This window comes from Nanorana parkeri, unplaced genomic scaffold (genome assembly GCF_000935625.1).
Source record: "Nanorana parkeri isolate BGI_ZX_2015 unplaced genomic scaffold, ASM93562v1 scaffold145, whole genome shotgun sequence".
In the NCBI taxonomy this organism is placed as follows: domain Eukaryota; kingdom Metazoa; phylum Chordata; class Amphibia; order Anura; family Dicroglossidae; genus Nanorana; species Nanorana parkeri.
The window spans coordinates 1,738,621-1,754,819 of NW_017306413.1; the positions used below are offsets into that span (position 1 = coordinate 1,738,621).

General features: G+C 40.7%; 1 protein-coding gene across 1 annotated transcript in view; it reads right to left on the minus strand.

The window, feature by feature from the left end:
* The window catches only part of ADARB2 (adenosine deaminase, RNA specific B2 (inactive)), a 450,356-nt gene that overhangs the window by 152,626 nt on the left and 281,531 nt on the right, over positions 1–16,199 (minus strand). Inside the window, exon 3 of the mRNA XM_018554192.1 lies at positions 9,509–9,595. Within this exon, the coding sequence (XP_018409694.1) occupies positions 9,509–9,595 (87 nt within the window). The remainder of the gene's footprint in view (positions 1–9,508; positions 9,596–16,199) is intronic.

Below are 16,199 nucleotides of genomic sequence, written 5' to 3' on the forward strand. Positions count from 1 at the left end.
CGCATTTACACAACAAGACCCGCGCGGGAGGGGGGGGGGGGGGGGTGGCCACTATGAATTTTAATGTGGGGAGAGGGGGTGGAGAGCTCACAGAGGACCCGGAGAACTCAGTTGTATTTTATACATGTTGCTTGCAGAGCACAGAGGCAGCCATTTCCATGCGGATATGAAGAGGAAAGCTATGCAAATTAATGTAAGTTTCTGTGTGCATATACAGCATACTGCATGTGCCTGCTTCATGTACACTTGGTGTACATTGCTGACATATGTTGTTTTTATAATAATACTTCCGCAAAGGTGGAAATGGACTTTAACTGCTTGAAGACCAGGTGTTTAGATCCCCTACCTGGCCAGGCCATTTTTCAGTGTTCAGCGCTGCGGTACTTTGACTGACGTTTATTCCGTCACGCAACGCTGTACTGAAATGAGTTTTATACCATTTTTTGGGGACAGATAGAGCTTTCTTTTGGTGGTATTTAATCACCACTGCGGGTTTTATTTTTTACTATATTCAGGAGAAATTACTGAAAATTTTGAGAAAAAAACGTTTTTTTTTTAAATACGGGAGGTAGTTAAAGCACACCAGTCAAAAATGTAAAAATAAAAATAGCATTTATTAAAAAAGCAGCTTTTGCTGAAATATTTACCCTCATTCCCGCTCTCTGGCAGTACTTTTTGTATGCCAATAGATGTCCTCAGTGCACCGGGTTGAATGATTGGCCAGTTTCATTCAACCTACTTCTTATGAGTCCAGGCTGCCATGGACCCACCTCCAGTCTGTGACTGGACAGTGAACAAGAAGCCACGAGGTCATGAACTCATTTCTCATAACTTTACTTTCAACAAGCTACAAGCATGCTCTTTGTCAACACATGGGCTGATTGACTTCTTGTGCTGTTTTCTTCGCTCTCACTTTGAGTTCTGCTGTGCAGAGACTGAAAGAGGCTGATACCAGATCAAACTCAGGTACTTACACTGACTGCATTAAAAAAAAAAAATATAATGATGTATTCATTTGGGTCTTATATATCTGCCTAGATTTCAGCTTTAAAGTTGAACCCTGGGCACATATAAAATACCATTCGATACTGTTATTTATTCATTAAAAGATAATTGAATTTTTTTTCATGTAACAAACGTAAGTGCCTGAACTTGCCTGATGAAGGGACTTTGCTGTTCCAAAACATCTCTCTGATGATGTGACACCTGTGAAGTCAATAAACATTGACTTTTCTACATGCTAGAGTGCTTGTGACCTTTTTTGTATTTTTTGAATTGGAAATACTATCACCTGTTTATTACAGCAGCACTGGGAGACAGAGGTATAGAATCTGGGGCTAATCAGGTGCCTTGCACTGCTCAAGTACTGAAAAATGCTGCCAGCAGAAGAAAGTAAAGGGATAAACATCATTCTTCAGCTTCACTGTCCAGTTATGGGCGGTGAGCGGGGAGGTGACCAATCTCTATTGCTTAACTGCAGTAGTGTCAGGTTACCAGACTTGAACTGCTTAGAGCAGTCTTTCTCAACCAGGGTTTCGTGGCAACCTTGGGGTGCCTTCTGGCCTCCTCAGGGGTGCCTTGAAATGTTCACACAGTGTAATGTGAGGGCTCCTGGTGTGAGGGGGGCCCTGATGTAAAAGAGGGGGCTTCTGTTGTGAAGAGGGGCTCCTAGTGTGAGAGGGAGGCTCCTGATGTTATGGGGCACACCCCTTTTTGTGTTTTTGCATGAGGACCCCCTTTTAGATCCATACCAGGTCCACTATTTCAGAAAAGGGTCTGTGTAGAGAAACAAAATGTAATTTTTTACAGTTACTAGGGTGTCTCAAGATTTGGCAGCCTTTTAAAAGGGTGCTATGACCAAAGAAGGTTTGAAAATTGTTGGCCTAGAGGGCTGCATTAACCTCATAACTGGCTGGATAGAACCACAAATCCTTTGTTAGGTAAAACAGCCCCCATATATGTGTCTATGCTGTGTATATAGCTATTTTCCCAGAGATCAGCTTTAAACCTATTAGGCAGCATGGAAAAATCTATGCATACTACAGCCAGAACAATGCTAGCCATGCATGGATCGATTTTTTTTTTATTTGATTTGTTTTTCATACCGATGTTAATGTCTGACACACATCTGTTTCTGGTTTTCGATTCTACGGAATGTTTCAGGTAAAAAATATGTATTGGGTTCTGTTGAAATTTGTATTCAATTACCATTAAATTGCATTTGTATTGAATAAAAAATGCAAAAGAAAGGATCAAATGAAGAAAATAAAAAAGAATGAAACATTCTACGATTCTTATTTTTAAAAAACCCAACCTGAAAAGATTACAATGTATGTTAATGGATACGTGCACCATTAACTCCCCACCCACTATATGCAATATAGTAAAAGGATATCCAGCACACCACAGTCCTCTTCAAACATTTATTAAACTGGCAAATACATATTCACAGGGCACTATAAAAAGATTGATGTGTGACATTTATCGCTATACTGCTTTAAAGGGCAACTAAAGTCCAAACTTTTTTTTGTTAGTTTTGGATGGAGTGGAGAAGGATCAGAACACCTGCCAGGTTTTTATTACTGTCTGTGTCCCCATTGGGAAGATTTATTTGTCCTGGTGACTGTTATCACTAATTGAAAATCCCAAATTTTGGGTTTTCATCAAAACAGGAATCTTCCAATGGGAGCACTAGTTCTGGTGACCCTGATGACCACCAGAAATTTCCCTCTCTTCGGAGGGATTTTCCCTCTGTTGTAGCTATAGGAGAGGAAAAAAAAGACAGAAGGGGTTAAAATCCTCCCTTACTCCAAATCAAAAAAAATGTTGGTTTCAGTTCTACGTTAATAAACTATAGCAGATGAAAGTGGAGAGCTGGCTATGCTCACAGTTGTATGTGTAGCACAGAAGGTATGTACAGAAAATGAAGTTTGCAGTATTAGGACAGCCAGGGCTATATTTCTCACAAGGCCAACCGAGTCCCGGCCTTGGGGCTGCAGGGAGTAGAGGGGCAGCCGCAGCAGGGATGTGGAATTCCTATCTCCCGACACCCGGGACATGCAGTTCCGGTCGCCGAGTGGGTAGTTGTTTTCTACATTTAGCCCTGCTTTGGGCAAGTAGGGCTAAATGTACAGCGGGGAAGCCACTGCTTGTATTGTACAAGTGATCTTGGCGATGTCATCAAGATCACTTGTATGCAACCTGCATACAGGGGGGCGCATTGAAGAATCTGGCATTGGGGCAGCAGAGAGAGTAAATTCGGCCCTGATGACAGCCAAGTGTTTTCTCTTCTCTGTAGCTCCTGGATCTGGTCAAAGAAAATATTAGTACTGAATTGGCTTATCAAATAATCCTATGAGAATTGAAATGCAGTGTATTCTTATGATCATACCTCCCTCCCTCTCTCTTTCTCTTACCTTCCTTGCACATGGGTGTTTACAGCTACATTTTTTAGATCAACAGATAAATGAAAATGATATAAAAGTGCATGAAAAAGCACAACTTTGGAAAGTTTAGGGAGGGGCTAGACTGTCTGTCAGGTTTTATTGCTGTGTCTCTCCTAGGAAGATTCACCACTCTAAATCCAAAAATCTTACATCACCAAAGCATAGTAAGGGGGAATGTTCCAATGGGAACAAATGTTCCTGTGATAACTGTCTAAGATGGGAATTTTTTTATGGTAAAATGGGATTTTTTTATGGTAAAATGGGATTTTTTTTCACTTTGGGGGGTTTCCTCTTGTTCTGTTGTGTCCCCAGGACAGGAAGTGGAGGAAAATCTCTCCAGCAGGAAAAAGACAACAGTAAAATTCAATGATAAGTGTTTTTAACCTTTCTTCGCTCTATCCAAAGCTAATGAAAAACCATGTATCAATACATACTCTGTAATTCAATAGTATTCATTTAGTACATATATTTTAGTGGTCCAAAAAGAAAGACAAGGTGACATGTGGAGATCCCAGAAATTATAACACTAATAATTATATCTTCACATAGAAAAGCTTGAACATCACTCTTCTACACCATGCTGGTTGACAGCATAGTTCATACTGAGCAAATCACTGAAAATCTGCATTGCATGTTAGGAGGAGTCATTGTTTTCCCTGGTGCAGTTCTATATAATTGTGCCATTCTCATGAAAAGGCATTGCCACAAATGGGAACACATTTTTTTTTTTTTTAAATGAACTCCAAGCAACACCTTTTGTTTTTAGCTATGGATTGATTTAGAAACTCTGTCAGGTTTTTATGGATGTCTGCTCCTCTGCCATGGGCAATCTACACTTTGGCTACCTGTCTGGAACCTGTCCTGTCTATTGTTAGCTTTTGCCTCTTGCAACACAGAGGGTCTACCAAATTTTGTGACAATGTCCTCACTGCTTTTTAACACACAGTGACTATGCTTTACTACTCCTTTTAGGGCCATGTCAGATGAGCTATTGTGCAAAGAGGGAACTACTTCCCCTAATGACTAGAAATGCAAAACGCACAGTTCACCCCTGTCATGCATCCTTGTAATCCACATTCAATGCTTGGATAACTCTCTTCAAGAGTACATATCTTAGAAAATGCAAAACCGGCACACAATGCTCTTCCAAAAATAATACAATTTTATACCACCAGCATCTGTACAAAGAACAATCTATGACACATTTCTGCCTTACTCGGTCATAGTCATAGAGAGTCAGACCTAGCTAGGACTAAGGCAGAGTAAGGCAGAATCACATCAGCATTTGTTCTTTGCACAGATGCATGTGGATTAAAGTTTAATTATTTTTAAAAGAGCAACGTGTGCCAGTTTTGCAGTCTCTAAACCCTCCCCTAATGGAATTGCTCCCTCACTAGCCTGTAACATGTAGAATCTCACACTCTAGTGTGAGGTTATTAGCTCAGTAGCGGGTGTATGTGACTCCCTGGACGGGTTCCCCACACAGAAAACAGCCAGAGTAGGCAATTACTTTTGGTGAAAAGCACATGTGCAGTTTATTTACGCTCTTTACTAGCTCAAGACAGCAGCAAAACAAAAGAAACATGAAAATAAATCCTTGCCACTTTGCAACTTACTACACACAGTATTCCATGACAACTAGTAGCAATCATGTGCTGCCCCAAGCACCTGACTCCCTAATTACCAAAACTTTTGCCGCACAGGCTATATTTCACCAACTTGCCGCACAGGCTGTCTCACAAACTAGCCACACAGGTTGTATCTCAATTTCTTGCCACATGGGCTGGTATTCACCACACATATTCAGCTCCCCAGACTGCTCAGGCCAACAGACCAGTTCTAGGGTGGAAATATTCCTTTTGCAGGCTGGGAAATCTTATAGAGGCCCTAACAAGCCAGCTTTACTCAGCTGGGCATGTTACCTCCATGCCTCCAGTCCTCTCAGCACTTCTCCCTACAGCAAGGGTAGGCAAGCTCTGGCCCTCCATTTCTGGTGATTCTACAAATCCCATGCTGCATCTGCTTTAGGGAGTCAAAGCTGTGGCTGTCAGAGTCTTGCAATGCCTAATGGGATTTGTAGCTGCACCACAGCTGAAGGGCCAGAATTTGCCTACCCCCTGCCCTAGAGGAAAAACTTTAGCATACAGCCCCAATCTGGGACATACATATCTGCCATCCTGAATAGTCCCAGACGTTTTCATCAGCCTCTTGTCACGCTAGTTAACAGCGCAAGAGTAACATCCTGCTGGTCTGGCAAGAAGGGCAGCAACTTTGTAGGATGTGGTCTGTTAGCAAGCCTGTTGCTGGCAAGTTGTGTGACATTACCTTCATCTCACTGAGAGCCAATTACTAAAGCTGGTTGAAAACTACACACTCTGTATGCAGCTTATTCTTCCTTTTATCTTGGCAGCCGTCCAGCAGAGCTAATTAATGTATTGCTCATTATAATTAGTTTTTAGGTAAATATTACAATAATAACTGAAAATATACACCATGCACATACACCAGTTAGTGGCATCTAGAAATCCTTGTCCCCAAACCGGTAATATATTAATATTTACACTACAGATTTTACACTACAAGGTAGTATGGACCGGGCCTGATTGCAATTTCAAAATGAAAACTATCCACATACTTTCCTACCTAGAATGAAATGACACATCCTTAATCTGCAATATGTATTGTAGCGGCTTAAATTTGACAGATGATGCCATTTGGCTGCCTGATGTGTCTGTCATGATTGCAGGCAAGAATCATTTACTTAATAAATAAAATGAAAAATAATAATATAAAATCTAAAATAAGCCCCTGAAGAGATTGCAAGCAGCCGGTGTTTTTGAGACCCTTAATAGTGCAATACACCAACCAGATCAGGCAGAAGGATTACTAGACCAGTGTTCTACTGTCTGAGGCTCGATATGAAATGCTTACTGGGATCTCAATTTAGAGCGTCTTACTGTCGCATCTCAGTAAAATAACATAAAGAGATTTCATAAAATAGGAAATTATTTGACAGCTCTAACAAATCACTCCACTTTAAGGTAGCGTTAGAATCCTGCTCTAGGAATCTTTATATATTCGGAAAGTAATTTTATTCTTTTTATAGGATTTAGATTAAAAGAGGCAGTTGGGGCCTGGGTAATATAAAAACATGTATATATATTTTTACAAGTACTTGTTACTTGTCACTTAGTGAATAAAGCAATGCAAGGGCACTAATGACAAGCCATAGAAGCCAATAAGATTTCAGTTTACTAAAGTCAGGTGAGTGAACGATTAATTCTTATTCTCTTTTGTTATGCTCTTTTGTTATGCAAAGAGCACATTGCTCTTTGCTTTACAGAATGAACCTGAAAGTTTTGTAATATACTTTGCATAGCAGAGTATGGGTGGCAGATGGCAGAGAAACCCCAGAAGCTCACCCTGAAAAAAGTATACTCCCAAGTCCTGGGAGCAATTACAGCATGTAAAACATATATGACAGGGAGAATATAGGAAGTTAAAGTTGATATAGGCCACATCCATCATGACTTGCAGAACACAAGGGAGATGGTGAGAGAGAAAATAGACGTTCATTCCTGGAAAATGCCTTCTTCCGTATTCCCTTCCAGACTGTCAGCAACTGAGACGAAAGTTGATTTTTGGCACCAAAAAACTGACAACCAGGACAACTGTCTCCAACAAAATTGTACCATATTATTGGACTCCCAGAGAAATCTGAGGGACAAAATCCTGACACTTTTATTGAAAAATGGTGGCAAATTACATTTCCTGATGCTCACGTCTCTATGGCATTTGCTGTTGAAAGGGCATACAGAGTACCAGCTAAACCCTCTCCCTCTTGTGCTTCAATACGGCCACTTTTAGCCAGACTATTTAAAAGTAAAGACCATGACCTGATTTTGTGCAGAAGGCCAGACAGAATTGTACTATAACCTATGTGGATTCTGCACTTTCCATCTTCCCAGATTGCTTTATAGAGCTACAGAAACAAAGAGCCTAATTAACTGAAGCTAAACGCAATTTACACTAAAAAGGCTTCCGCTTTTCTTTTCAGCAAGCCTGCATGTTATCGAAAATTGTAAGTGCTCCTGAAGAATATTATAGACTGGCCTCAAACTAAACAACATCCCTCCTTTCACTGTCTGATGGGTACAATGTCAGCTACACCATCTTGTTAATATGACATATACTCTGATACCTCTTCACTCTCACTCAGTGACCAGAACTTTATTTACCCACTACTACAAGTTCTTTGTTGGAGAAACAATTCTTTAAATCCTAAGAGCCTACATTCCTTCGATAGTTATTTCACCTAGTGGCATTGTCCTCTACGCTAGATTAATGTTTGGAGATACTGTTTTCCCGGCATTAACACAGTCTTGCATGTGCCCCTCACATTCCCTCAATATCATTTTTTCTAATTGTATCAATATCTCCAGATGACAAGATTTTACATTCCAACAACCAAAATATTATTGAGCAGAATAAAATTACAGTTTGATGAAGACCAAACATCATATAAATCAGATGCCTATAGCTAAAGAGATTTAATATGACTGATTCACTGGCTGTACATTATAGAATAGGCATGTTTGCTATAAAACCGTTTGTTATTCTGTTATACAATAATGTGCCATAAAACTAATCTACCTACACTTTAAAGGCCTAGATAGGAAGCTTGTATGGCCTTGCTGAATACATTTTACTATTATTTGGCAGGACAATTATATTATCTAATGACATGGGTCCTTCCTGTAGTTCCCCATAACTCAGAAACACATTTGGCACATGTTATTGGGACCAAACCATTTAGTTGTTGATATTCTTAGGGGCTCCTAGATTGTTTCCCTGTAAACATCACCTACCCATCCTGAACAGTGGCGGAACTTACGCCGGTGCAGACGCACCAGGGCCTTGGGGCTCTAGGGGGCCCAGCGCCGGATCGGTACCCAGCGGCCAGCGGGCCCCCCATCTCTGCGCCTAGAGTGTCGGATCATCCGTTCATCCGACACTCCCGGCGCAGAGATGGGGGCCCGCCGGCCGCCGGATACTGATGGTTGCTATGGCGATAGAATGCTTAGCCCGATCGGGAGCAGCGCTGTGTAATCTGACACAGCGCGGCTCCCGTGCCGGGTCAGCATTCTATCGCCACGGCAACCCTCCGCCAATCACAGCGCGCTACTGCCCGGTCCCCGCCCACTCCGCTGGGTTCGTCGGCTGTGAGCGGGAGAGGCAGAGCGTGCGACTGCGAGAGGGAGGTAATGTATACAGAGAAGGCACCTCTCTATATACATTGCCTCCCCTCCCCCCTCTCTATATACATCGCCCCCTCTCCCCCCTCTCTATATACATTGCCCCCCCTCTCTCTATAGATTGCCCCCCTCTCTCTATACATTAGCCCCCCTCTGAGAGGGGGGCTAATGTATAGAGGGGGGGCAATGTACATAGAGAGGGGAGGGGGGGGCAATGTATATAGAGAGGGGAGGCAATGTATATAGAGAGGGGGAGGCGGGCAATGTATATAGGGAGGGGGCAATGTATATAGGGCATGCCCATTGATACAAGCCCAAAGTCAGTCAACAAAGGTCTTAGAACTTTGAAAAAACATAACTGTAACTTTTTTGCAATATGGCAAAATATATGGCAAGCTAGAGGCATTTTGTACGTTGGTCTACGAACTGTCCCCTTAAATGTAATTTGATTGCATGTGTGAGTGGCTTATTGCTTTTCCCAGGAGTCTACACCAAAATCCAATTCAAATTTTAGGCATCCACTCTAACAGGAGTTTTATTTTTGGTGAGATACATTTTAAGGCTTATCTACTTCTAAAAGAGTCCATACACTGCAGATGTAACATTGATTTTGCTCCAATGCTTATGATAAAAGTTGATCTTCCCATCCAATGCGCGTGTTTTACTAAAAGAGTAGAGCATTTTAACTTTGCATGGGATTTTTTTCACTTAGCTTAATGAATGTGGTGAATATTCACTTTACAAAGAATGCCCAATCATGTGCAAGGAAAATTTAAAAACAAATGATATCTGTGTAAGGTTGCTTACTTAAATTATCCTCATCATCCGCACTGCTTTCTCCAGGATTTATGAACTTGAAAGGTACAATGAAAGTTGACAGCATGCTGATTTTTTCTGTAAGAAAAGAGCATATACACATATCATGATCAAACAAAATTTCAACCATACATTTTGTTTCTTATTTTTTCCCATTTATTGCAAAATTTTACATAATTATAACCTAGGGTTCCCTAAATTATCAAACCATTCATCAATCATTTGAAAATCATTCATCAATCAAGTTAAAATGATTGTCGTCCACAATATAATGTATCTATAGCTCACCACACAGATAGTATATATAAAACAATGAGTTAGTCTTAATGTGCAGTATAGCTGATTACTATGTATAAAATAAATATTTAAATTAATAAGGTTTCTTGGATTAAATATTATATTAACTTGTATATCTTTAACCACTTGATGACCGGGGTGTTAAACCCCCTTCCTGTCCAGGCCATTTTTCAGTATTCAGTGCTGCGGTACTTTGACTGACATTTATTCCGTCATGCAACGCTGTACTGAAATTAATTTTATATCATTTTTTAGGGACAGATAGAGCTTTCTTTTGATGGTATTTAATCAACACACTTTTTTTACTATATAATGAAAAAAGTACCAGAAATTTTGAAAAAAAAACCTCTTCCCTACGTTATATTATCAAACATTTATTATTACCCAAATATTTTGGTAAAATATAGAACATGGGGCCTCTAAGACCCCTAATGTCACCTAGGGACCTCCAAAGAAGATGATGAAGCAGAGATCTGCTTTACCAGCTTCTTCTCTGGCGATAGCAGCCAGAAATATGACAGCTGAAGCAGAAGTGATATAATATGCATCATTTTCACCATCAGAGATCAAAGGAGAGATCAGCAAGTGGGAGAACACTGATTTGTCCTCCGTTTACAGTGTGAGCAACCGCTGTGCCGGTCCTGGGGTCGCATGGGAGCCCGGGACAACCGGCAGCGGCAGTGCAGGGGGAGCACCGCAGCGCAAGGGGGGGACGCACACTGTTTTTCACTATACAAGCAATCAGGTGGCTGTAGAGCCGCCGGAATGCTTGTATGGAACAGCAGGTACTGACTGTTTACATCTTTTGCTGGATTCTGCTCGCGTGCACAGTAGGGGGCACAAAAGTAGAAAAAATAAATACGTACATACACGCCCACCCGCCGGGAGCTGGCAGCTGCCCGGCCGTTCCATTACTTTGGCTGGACGGGAGCAGGTTAAAGAATCAGGTGGAAAAATATATTTAAATGCATTTAAATGTATATACCAATTTATATTATATATTGTAAACTTCATGATGAAAAATGGGGGTACAAATATTTGAACTGTTGAAATTAAGTGCATTAGCTAATAAATAAATAAATAAACTAAATGAAACAAAGGAAAGGCATGTGAATGATATCGGCTGTTTGAAACTGCTGTCCACAGCACTTAATGAAGCAGAAAGAGCAGCAGAAAAGGGAACTGCATGTTACTGCAATAGGGGAGATAAATTTAGGAAGCAGTAATACCATGGACTGAGTAAGGTCAGAGAATGAATAATGGCATTTCATGCTAGCAACTATGCCACAGATGGAACTAAACCCCATTCTGGATGCAGCTATTTTCACTATCATTTGATGCTTACTGAGTCACCTGGTGCAGTACATTCTTGTAATCAACATCGTATAATAGGGAACTATGAGATTCACCTGCATGCCATCACTGATATATTCTTAGTATTCGTTTAACCTCTGAGCCCAAATAAGCAGCACAAAACCTTGTCTGTGCAGGTTATATCTAGCCATAGGGTTTTCAGGTGGAAGAGTGTTGTAATGCAGGTGCAATTTTATCTATAAAATACAGCATCTGGATTAACACTTTTGCAAACATTGTAAAATTATTGGTTTCCCATATTCAGAGATAGACCATAGAAATATACTGTATGTGTGGCCAGCAGCAAGAAGAGATCAGTCAGAGGCAGTGAAAATAGCTGTTGGCTGCAAATGTAGGACTGAGGTGTGTATCTGGGGAAGCTTAATTTTTATAAGGGGGCTAGGGAAAAAGGAGCAGTAGTTACAGAGGTAGTACTAGTAGTAGTTTTTTCGGTAGTCTGCATTACTTAAAATAAGTTTGAAAGAAAGCTTTACAAAGTAATTTACAGAGGGTGTTTTTTATAACAATCTTCGTGCATATCCATTATTCGCTATATACATTATTGAACCCATGAACCTATAGACAGTCCAAAAAAGGTAAGTACTAAATAAGTCTACACCCATATATGATTAAGTAAGGTTAGGTACGAAGAATGTATCTATGTAATCAACAAGTTGTCAGTTTTTGTGCTATAGGAGGGTGTCATCATCCAGAATTTTCCTTTAACTGGATGCTTTAGCCCATTTTGGGTAGAGAAGTTTCATCCATATAGGGACCCCCCCCCCCACCAGGAAAAGCTCCCCATATACATTCATAGCTCGTGCTCCTATCTCTTTCAAATTGCTTGGATTTTTTTTATGTCATTAGGCATCTGCGTTATTGCTAGAACACAAAACCTGCTCAACCAATGGCACAATTTTTGGCAACTATGAAGTAAGGCAAATTAGTCTTTAGAAAGTAAACACTTTCACATCTGACCTGAGCATGTATCAGACACACTTAAGAGTTGTTTCTCAGCTTGAAGCCTAAGATGAAGGCTTACGTCATTCCACTCTCAAGCCAACCCTTAGTATAATTAGTGAATATTACAACTTTGTGGATTTTACTGCTTCAGGGTATTCACAGTTGCTATGAAACTTACAGAGGTTTCCTTTGTTAGTTTCCATGCCTAATGACTACATGTCATGACAAGCTGGAATGTGCTATGCTACTAGAGGGTCTAATTTACTAAAAATGCAACCCATGGACAGCTAGGGGTTGGTTTACTAAAACAGTTGTGAATGTTCAATTAACTTTTTTGAAGGCTGTTCACTTTGAATACCCAATCCTTTGCCTTGCTATTATCATTATTATTTTTAGGGATGCACCGATACTTTTCGAGTACCATTGCCGATACTTGGCATTTTCATGAGAACTACCAGGGTTGCAGCGGTTGGAGCTGGGACCTGGCTCTGTCCTAAAATCATTAGTCTGTATTGTTTAGGAAAACTGTCACATGACGCTAAACAAAAATGTATCAGTACTTGTATCTGTAAGTACTTGGCAAGTATCAGCACTTGTACTTGCAAAAATGGTATCGGTGCATCCCTTTATTTTTATTTATAAAAAGAAAATCATACATTAAACCAGAGATGTAAAAATCCAAGGAGCTCCGTATGCTCCTTACAAATGACAGCTGCATTTTTCTCTAGTCTAGTCTTGGAGCTTGAAAAGTATCTGTACTTTACTTGTACCGAGTACCTTACTTGGTATCTGAACATCCCTAATTATTATACTGCTGGATTTTTATACCACCAATAGTTTATGTTATTTATAAAGCAGGATTTTTGCTTGCAAATTATTAGATGAGTGAATTGAAGGCATCTTCAACCTATTGATATAACAAGATAAGCAGCGCTAGGAGTTCAATTAGCTGTATATCACACAGGTGTCAGTGATTTAAACCAAAATAGTGTTTCCTTAACACATTACTTATATTAAATACTGCAAAGTCAATGCGATGAATTTTGTGTGTATCGTGTCAACACATCAATATAAATAAATGAATATTGTGATGTAAAATACAAGCTGCTGTATTAAAGACCACTGGGTCTGAGGATGTTTAAACCAAATTAACAGCACTAGTAGGTGAATCAAAAAAACATATAATCGTGTTTGTGAACTACAAATCTTAAGAAAACCACATAAATGCAAGTGCCGTTAGTCAATAAAAAGCACGGCACTGTAATGGTTAATAAACATGTGTACGATTAAGAGGTGATTTTTAACCAAGTGCCATATAGTCTAAATGCCTAAATGCTAAATTCTACCCAAATTTTTTGTGTGCATTATTTTCATCTAGACAGCAGGAGGCACTGTATAAGGGAATCATGTGTGTCCCTGGGTACCCTGGTATATGGTGCTAGCCCTTATATCCTTGTGAAGCCTTATTGTATTTACCAGCTCCCTCTACGAGGTCCCCTTCACCTTGCCTCTGCTCTATGCCACATGTCCCACATATTGCCCAATTTATGTCTTCTTTGATATCATGGCTGCTTCATTTCTTATCACTTATAAAAACTGCCACTGTACCATTTATATAGTGACTCACACACATGCTGGGGGCAGGAATGTAGGAGAGAGAACTGAAACCAAGCCCATCCACATCCTAAACTCTTTGCAGCAGTGCCTAGCTCAGGGACATGAATGGGACTTAATTAGCACAGAAGGCAGTTCTTAACATCGTTCTTCCAAAATACACTGAAACCAGAAATGGTGCATATTATTGTAGACAGGAATGTCATTTGTTTGGCCTGCACTAAATCCAGTACAGCTTCTGGGACAGCATCAAATCTGCATGGAATCTTCAACTATATCAGATTAAAGCTGTCCTGAAAGGTAAGCTTTATATTTCGGCTCACTGATGACTTTGTCTCCTCCTCAGACCACTCATACTGCTCCTCAATACAACCCTGACTAATTTCCTTGTCCTTTAGGCTGCCATGCAGTAGCACAAGGTATGCAGACTGTAGACAGCATGCCCTTCCCTGTGGGGAATTCATCTTGTCATTGAGATTTGGCCAAGGACATGCTATCTGTTAATTTTCCTATCTACACAATACTACATAAGACTTCACATGTGACAGAGAGCAGCCCCATTTAATATAACTAGGACTAAATGAGTACAATGGGATCTTGTTCATACTGCAGTCAAAAGATCTTCATAATGAGCTATTAAACCTCTTCAATATGTGCTCAGAATTGGTATTATTTGAACACAAATTTGCAGAAGGATGATAATATAAGTGGAGCTTTAAAGACTTAGTCTACCTTTTGCAAAAAAACAAGTACATGCAGCAACACCCATCTCATGATCAATGTGCATTTATTAATTGTTTGCAATAAGGCTTGCGCCTGTGCCTGCAATTAGTGCATCATGGCTGCAATGCACAGGCCCCTGCAGAGTCTTTGCCAAGTCTCAGGTCCATACGGAGGTACGGATCTACTGTTATGGAGCAGGAGGAAGTTTTCCCCTCCAAAAATAATGACAATACAGAAAAATACCAGTTGGTTTGCCGGAAACCCAGCGAGTAAGGCTCTGTTCACACCTAGGCGTATCGAATATGCGCGTTTGACGCGCTTTTAGTGACGCACGTTTTTACCGCGATCCGCGGTAAAAAAAACGCGCAACAAACGCGCGTTTCCGAGGGCTACTTGGCTGTATCCCAATGGAAACGCGCTACAAAAACGCCGCAAAGAAGCTCATGTACCTTTTCAGGCGTAGGCCGTTTTGTAGCGCGTTCAGACGGGCTGAAATACGGCAAGGTGTGAACCATACCCATAGAAAACAATGGGATTTTCATGTTTGAGCGTTTTGTAGAGCGTTCGTAGAGCGTTGAACGAGCTACAAAACGTACAGGTGTGAACCAGGCCTTACTAGCTTCTTGTAGCGAGCTGACATTGCTGTATCTGCTGCACTGAAATCACAAGCAGTGTTGTCAGCCCTGCCTAAGTTCTCTCTTGCCGGACTATAAAACTTATCTCCATCTCTTCTTCTCCATAACATAGAAAGGGAGAGGTTCTGTAATTTAGACATACAAGAACTCAGGCACTGCATGGAAGTTTATTACAGCAGGTCACTTCAGGAAGTTAGGAACTCACTGGATTTTTGGGAGAATCAGCAGATATTTTTCTGTACTTGCAGCATTTTTAAATTTACAAAACCTGGAAATATGTATTGTAGACATAAACATTTTTTAACGTATGCATGCGTATGCATTAATTGTAGCTTAAAGTCAAATTAAAGTCTCTTTTTTTCTTACAAGCAGTAGATATTTACAACAACATATAAAAAAAGATGTCTAATATGTAATTACTTACCTGTGTCTGCGTCGCTTGCTCCTAGCTGCAGACCACATCTTCCTTAATGGCCGTGCAGGAGGAAGTGTGTGCAAGCGCGTGCGCAATCCATATCACCGGAGGGGAGAGGAGGGGAGACACAGTGGAAGTGAACATGCATCCGGGAGAGTGCACGCAGGATTGGACATGGAACACAGAAAAAAAGAGGAGTCTGCGCTGGATCAAATTGGCACCAGCGCAGGAGGGACTGCTGAAAACTACTGAAAGATGTTCGGTTCAAGAGGCATCACTTAACCTCCCTGGCGGTATTCCCGAGTGTGGCTCGGGGTTAAATTTCCTAGCTAGGAGCGGTAACCCCGAGCCACACTCGGGAATACCCTGAAATCACACTAACCTTGTCCCTCGATCCCCGTGGCATCTCGGCGTCTCCTTCGCACAATGCCGGCATCCGTCTCCAGCGTACGCTAACGTCAGCGTCGTAAGGAGGCGCGAAATTTCAAAGTGAAACACCACATACATATACTAATACATTGTATTATAGAGAAGACAGTGCTATTTCGTTACTTTTTCGATACTGTAACAAATTATTTCAGCTCAGCTTTGTTCCTATAGATAGTACCAGTGTTCTTCCTGCACTTTTACTATTATATTTGCCTGGAAAACTTGACAGCGTCCATGGCATCAAACAAGCGTC